We start from the raw sequence: 6,934 nt of genomic DNA on the forward strand, positions 1-6,934 counted from the left end.
AACATGCATTCATGCTTAAAGTCTTGGAGAGATCAGGGATACAAGGCACATACCTAAACATAGTAAAGACAATATACGGCAAGCCTATAGCCAACATCAGGTTAAATGGAGAAAAACTTAAATCAATCCCACTGAAATCAGGGACAAGGCAAAGCTGCCCATTCTCTCCATATCTCTTAAACATAGTTCTTGAAGTCCTTGCTAGAGCAATAAGACAACTAAAGGAGATCAAGGGGATACAAACTGGAAAGGAAGAAGTCAAAGTATCACTATTTGCAGATCATATAATAGTATACCTGAGTTACCCCAAAAAATTCTACCAGGAAACTCCTACAGACGATTAAACACCTTCAGCAAATTGGCTGGATACAAAATTAACTAAAAAAATCAGTAGCCCTCCTGTATACAAAAGACAGAAGGGCTGAGAAAGAAATTAGGGAAACAACACCAAATAGCCACAAAGGACATAAAGTAGCTTGGTGTGACCCTAACCAAGCAAGCCAAAGACTTGTATGAAAAAAAAATTCTAGTCTCTAAAGAAAGAATTAGAGGAAAATATCAGAAGATGGAAAGATCTCCCATGTTCATGGCTTGGCAAAATTAACATAGTAAAAATGGCCATCTTGCCAAAAGCAATCTACAGGTTCAATGCAATTCCCATCAAATTACCTACACAATTTTTTATAGACCTTGAAAGAAAAATTCTCAACTTTATATGGAATAACAAGGAACCCAGAATTGCTAAAACAAGCCTCTGCAATAAAAGATCTTCTGGAGGCATCTCCATCTCTGATCTCAAGCTGTACTATAAAGCAACAATAATAAAAACTGCATGATACTGGCATAGAAACAGAATGGTGGATCAACAGAATTGGATAGAAGATCCAGAAATAAACGCACACTGTTATGGACACCTGATTTTTGAAAAAGATGCCAAAACCATACAATAGAAAAAAGATAGCATCTTCAACAAATGGTGCTGGTCTAACTGGATGTCTACATGTAGAAAAATGCAAATAGATCCATACTTATCACCCTACACAAAACTAAAATTCAAGTGGATCAAAGACCTCAATATAAAACCAGAACCACTAAACTTGTTAGAAGAAAAAGTGGGGAAGAGCCTTGAACCCATTGGCACAGGAGACCACTTCCTGAACAGAACACCAACAGCACAGGAGCTAAGAACAACAATCAATAAATGGGACTTCATGAAACTGAAAATCTTCTGTAAAGCAAAGGACACTGTCGTCAGAACAAAACGACAGCCTACAGATTGGGAAAGGATCTTCACCAACCGTATATCTGACAGAGGGCTAATATGCATAATATGTAAAGAACTCAAGAAGTTAAACAGCAACAAATCAAGTAATCCAATTAAAAAAGTGGGGTGCAAGGCTAAAAAGAAACTTCTCAATATAGGAATATTGCATGGCAGAGAAACACTTAAAGAAATGTTCAACGTCATTAGCCATCAGGGAAATGCAAATCAAAACGACCCTGAGATTTCACCTTACACCCTTCAGAATGGCTAAGATCAAAACTCAAGTAACAACACATGCTGGAGAGGATGTGGAGAAAGGGGAACCCTCCTCCATTGCTGGTGGTAATGTAAACTTGTATAACCACTTTGGAAATCAATCGGGCACTTTCTCAGTCAATTAGGAATAGCACTTCCTCAAGATCCAGCTAAACCACTCCTAGGCATATATCCAAAAGATGCTCAAGTACACAACCAGGACATTTGTTCAACCATGTTTTTAACAGCTTTATTTGTAACAGCCAGAATCTGGAAAAAACTCAGAACCCCTCAGTGAAGGAGTGGATACAGAAATTGTGGTACATCTACAGCATGGAATATTAGTCAGCAGAAAAAAAAAAGAAATCATGAGATTTGCAGGCAAATGGTGGGAACTAGAAAAGATCATCCTGAGTGAGGTATCCCAGAAGCAGAAAGACACAGGTTATATACTCATTCATAAGTGGCTATTAGACATATAATATAGAATAAACATACTAAAATCTGTACACCTAAAGAAACTAATCAAGGAGGACTCTGGGTAAGATGCTCAAACCCCATTCAGAAAGGCAAAGAGGATGGTCATCAGAAGAGGGAGAAAACAGGAAACAGGAAACAGGACAGGAGTCCACCACAGAGGGCCTCTGAAAGGCTCAACCCTGCAGGGTATCAAAGCAGATGCTGAGACTAATAGCCAAAGTTTGGGCAGAGTGCAGGGAATCTTATGAAAGAAGGGGAAGATAGTAAGACCTGGAGAGGACAGGAGCTCCACAAGGAGAGCAACAGAACCAAAAAAATGTTAACACAGGGTATTTTCTGAGACTGATACTCCAACCAAGGATCATACAGGGAGATAACTTAGAACCCCTGCAGAGATGTAGCTCATGCCAGTTCAGTGTCCAAGTAGGTTCCATAGTAATGGAAATGGGGACTGTCTCTGACATGAACTGATTGGCCTGCTTTTTGATCACTACCCCCTGAGGGGGGATCAGCCTTACCAGGCCACAGAGGAAGACAATGCAGCCACTCCTGATGTGACCTGATAGACTGAATCACCTCCCCAATTAGTGGGCTGAGGGAGGGTTATGGGTGGAGAAAGGGGAGGGATGGTGGGATTGGGTGGGGAGAAGGAAGAGAGCTACAGGTGGGATGGAAAGTGAATAAACTCTAATTAATAAAAATAAAAATTAAAAAAAGTAGTCTTATCACACAAGGTAGGAGGCCTATTTACAGGAATGTTAAAAAGGCTTTTCAGAGGTCAGAAAATAAATTTATAAGTGAAATTTGATTATTGTGTTGTCTGAGATATAAAAGAAACAGAAGTTAAATTTGGTCATGGTATTTTACTACAGTAATAGAAACCCTAAAAAAATGGGTGACAGTTACACTTATATGTGGGTATAAAGACAAATATTTAGAATGCTGGTTTAGTGTGTTTGTGGTTGTAGTTTCTCCTCCAAGACTCATGTGATATCTAGCACTGAGTAGATGGCTAGGCTTCTAGTACCAGACATGACTTCTGTTTTGTTGAATGTGTCTTTGTACAATTAGAGAGTACTTGGGCACTGTCAATGTACATTGTGCAGCCTTCATTGTGATTATCGTACCAGGCTGGTGGTCACTGTGGTTTGTAAGTGTCATAGAAGGAGAGCTGTGACTCTGGGCTGCTTCCTTCCTCTGGAAGCTTATAAGGTGCCTTCTGGTTCCGTGAAAGGTAGTCCTCAGGGAAGAAGCTTTCATGTTAGATCCAGATTGTGTCTTCTGATCTGTGTGTCTGAAGTGCATGGTGATTTCAGCTATAGAAAGTTACCTTTCCCTTCTTGGGAGGGGAGCAACTAAGTGCAACAGCGATTGCCTATAATGTTTTTTTTTTTTTTTTTTTGAGGGGGGGGGATTTTTGGATCATCCTGATCAATAATTCAAAAGAAGAATTTTCATGTCTGATTTGACATTTTTTTGTTTGTTTTTGTTGTTGTTGTTAGGTAGTCTATGGCTCTTGGTGAGCGGGCATCATTGCCAGTCCAGATGGAAATTTTTTAAAATATATTTATTACAATTTAATCACTTTGTATCCCAGCGGTAGCCCCCACCCTCATCCCTTCCCAATCCCGCCCTCCCTCCCTCCCTCTTCTCCTCCCATGCCCCTTCCCCAGTCCACTGATAGAGGAGGTCCTCCTTCCCTTACAGATGGAAATTTTTTATTTTAACTATATGTGTATATTTCTACATAGATTTGGTTGTACTGTGTGTATTTTTAGGTAAGTAGTTCACAATATGACTCCTTATAACTATTTTTTCAAACATCCTTTTATTTTACCCCCCTCTCTTCTATTCTATTTATTTTCCTCCCCTTCCCTGATTAGATCTCCCATTTTTCCCATTTCACCTTTCTTATCACTTGCATTCTGGTAATCCACCATCTAGTGCCCCCTCCCCGGTCTCCCATCCTGCAACGGTCTGTTTTTACTTTGCTGGTTTCTGCAGTTACACCAGGTTATGTACTCACATCTGAAGATTTGATAATAGGAACTTCAGATGAGAGAAGCATGAGACATTTATCTTTCTGGGTCTGAGTTACCTCACTCAATATGATCTTTTCTAGTTCAACCCATTTACCTACAAATTTATTATTTCAGGTTTTTATTTGTTTTTATATTGGAGTATCAACTGAGGAAAAGGCAGAGTAGTGGATCTCAGTCCTAACAGATACATCTACTTGTGGACAGTGATGGTGGGATTTCACAATCCCTCAACCCTAGACAGAGAACTACAGACAACTAAGAAATAGTCTTCCACTCTGAAAGACAGTCCTGATGAGACTTGATAGGTTAGGGTCAGATGGAAGGGGAAGAGGACCTCCCCTATCAGTGGACTTGGAGAGGGACATGGGAGGAGATAAGAGAGGGTGGGATTGGGAGGGGAACGAGGGTGGGTACTACAGTTGGGATACAAAGTGAATAAATTGTCATAAATAAAAATATATTAAAAATAAAATATCAATCATTTCTGAAAAGAAATAGTCTTCCCTGGGGAAGAGTACAATAGATTATTGAATACTAAATATCAGCCCTGAAGACAAATGTGTTATAAAGACTGAGCAGGATGTATATATACACATATATATACATATAAATATATGTATATATACATATACTTGTATTTACATGCATATACATACACACATACACGTATACATATATGTATAAACATACATATATACAGGCACATATGTATATACATGTATACATATGTACATATATGCGTTTATTTGCCATGAATTCGAAAGAGCAAGGAGATTAAACATGGGGGTTTTGAGGGAAGAAAGAGAAGAGAAAAAAAATGTAATTATATCATACTCTCATAAAATAAAAAAATAACAAAAAATCAGATTGGATTTCACGTTTAAAGTATTATTTGCTCAATGTAACAAACTTCTGAATTTCAGTTTCTTTATTTGAGGAGAGCTAGTGCTTGCACTGATTACTTTCTAGGTTATAGAGAAAATATATATGAATGTTTCTAAGTGAAAAATCATACCACACATGCTATTATCAGTATCCCAATAATGATTAAATAATGGACCTAAAGCAATTTTAAGCAGTAAGCATTTATTTAGTGGCATTAAACATACTAGAACATACGTATATCATGTTGAGCATGCAGACATTTTCTAATTTCAGTAACAGTGTTAAAACATTTTACAAAGATACAATACACAGCAGTCTTTGTAGAGAAAACACTGTAAGACACACATTTGACTTACTTAAGAGACTTGAAGTGAGTTATAATTATATATAGCCAAAGGAGGTGTCCACTATTTAAATGGTCATATTTGCTGGCAAAAAAAAGACAAGCATTAAGATTTTTGAAATGGGGATAAATTCTCATTCTGATTTGTGTTAACCTATATTGCATGTCAGACTTCTAAGAAATAAATCACATTTTTTTCTAGTAATCAAACACATTCTAGAAAATATAATAAAATGGCATCCAATGTGTTCAAAAACAATGTCAGGAGTAAAACGCAGTTATTGTGGCAATACCAACACATCAAATTTTAAATTCTCTCCAAACAAATTTTATATTTCAAATGGAATAACATAATGAATATGACAAAACTCTGTAATATATCCAATCCTTATTATGCAACTGTCCTATAATAATCTACTCTGATGAGCTGTTTTGTTTGTAGAATAAAGTCCCAGTCCTCTATTAGCCTTTCCCCACCAGCCACATAATTTGATGTTAATTCTTATACAAAAAGAAGGGTAAGGTCAGTGTCACACTAAGAAGATCAAAGAATGTAGTCTCTATGCTAAGTACATAAAGCATGAAGACGAAGAGTTCAGCCAGTACCAGACACAAAACAGCACATTTAAAAATAAACAACCACAAAAAAAGAAGTCAGCAAAACTTGAGGGAAAAGATGACAGAAAAACGATTCTTTAAGTACACAGATATCCATTTCAGATGCAGACAGAGTTCTTTAAAAAGTCTTGGCTATTTCATAGGAATCTGGAAATGGGACAGACACTCGTCCAGATCCAGTCACAAGAGGCAGAATTCCAGCAATCGGTATAACTTGCCAGGACAGGGTCAAAGTGACATTCCTGTTTCCCTTGAGACCGTGTCCGTCGTCAAAGAAAAAGTACTTGCTTTTGACATCTTTCAGGTTGAGCTTGGGGTTCTCGCCTCGCAGAAGGATCTTGTCCCAGAGGACTACCTGGTTCACAGCGTTGGTTTTGGTGGAATATTCTGCCGACAGATAAAGGAAGAGCTGCTTAACGTTCCAGTCGAAAGTCTTCTCCAGATCCGCAGAGATGTGGAATGTGATGAAGCCCAGGTCGCTTCTTTTTCTGGGTCCAGTGAAGTCTTCCACTTTTTTGAGCAGGATCCTGGAGACATGCAGGCGCACTTGCGCGCTCCTGTCTTTGAAGGCGGTGGTGAGGATGCAGCCCAAGGTGAGCGCCGCCATGACGCTCAGCGTGAAGGCGAACAGCGAGTTCGCCCGCGACAGCAGGGTGTTCATCTTGCGGGATCGATCCGTGGATCCCTCCACGCGAACTCCACAGGCGCTCGCTCGGCAAGGGGTGCTGCTGTCCGCTGGCCTTCTTTCTGCCTTCCTCTGGCTCACGCAGAATGCTGGGAGCGCGCACGCATCCCTGGAACGCGCGCCTCCCAAGATGCTTTTTTTTTTTTTTCCTCCAAGACACCAGTTAACCCTACAACCACTGTCTGCTGATAATCTAAGGCACTTGGGGTATCTGACAGAAAACAGCAGAGGGGCTGAATACGCCCAGGGGGCCTTGAACTGCCTCATCCCCCACCCCCACAACCACTGAGGGTCCCATCTACCACACACACACAAAGCCCTGTCCAGGGAACCCTGTCCCTATTCACACTGCTGCATCATGG

The 6,934-nt window shown here is 39.6% G+C and overlaps 1 protein-coding gene across 1 annotated transcript; it reads right to left on the reverse strand.

The window, feature by feature from the left end:
* Nucleotides 1-5,120: 5,120 nt before the first annotated feature.
* LOC129677665 (signal peptidase complex subunit 3) lies at nucleotides 5,121-6,656 on the reverse strand. Its single transcript, XM_055608310.1, has one exon. It carries the CDS (start codon nucleotides 6,546-6,548, stop codon nucleotides 6,006-6,008), a length of 543 nt encoding a protein of 180 aa, XP_055464285.1. The 5' UTR covers nucleotides 6,549-6,656; the 3' UTR covers nucleotides 5,121-6,005.
* Between the last annotated feature and the right edge of the window lie 278 nt (nucleotides 6,657-6,934).

Source organism: Psammomys obesus, unplaced genomic scaffold, assembly GCF_907164565.1.
Source record: "Psammomys obesus unplaced genomic scaffold, mPsaObe1.curated_primary_1811, whole genome shotgun sequence".
Lineage (NCBI taxonomy): Eukaryota > Metazoa > Chordata > Mammalia > Rodentia > Muridae > Psammomys > Psammomys obesus.

Coding starts and splice junctions, on each gene's coding strand:
- LOC129677665 (XM_055608310.1), bottom strand. CDS start 6,548: ATGAACACCCTGCTGTCGCGGGCGAACTCGCTGTTCGCCTTCACGCTG.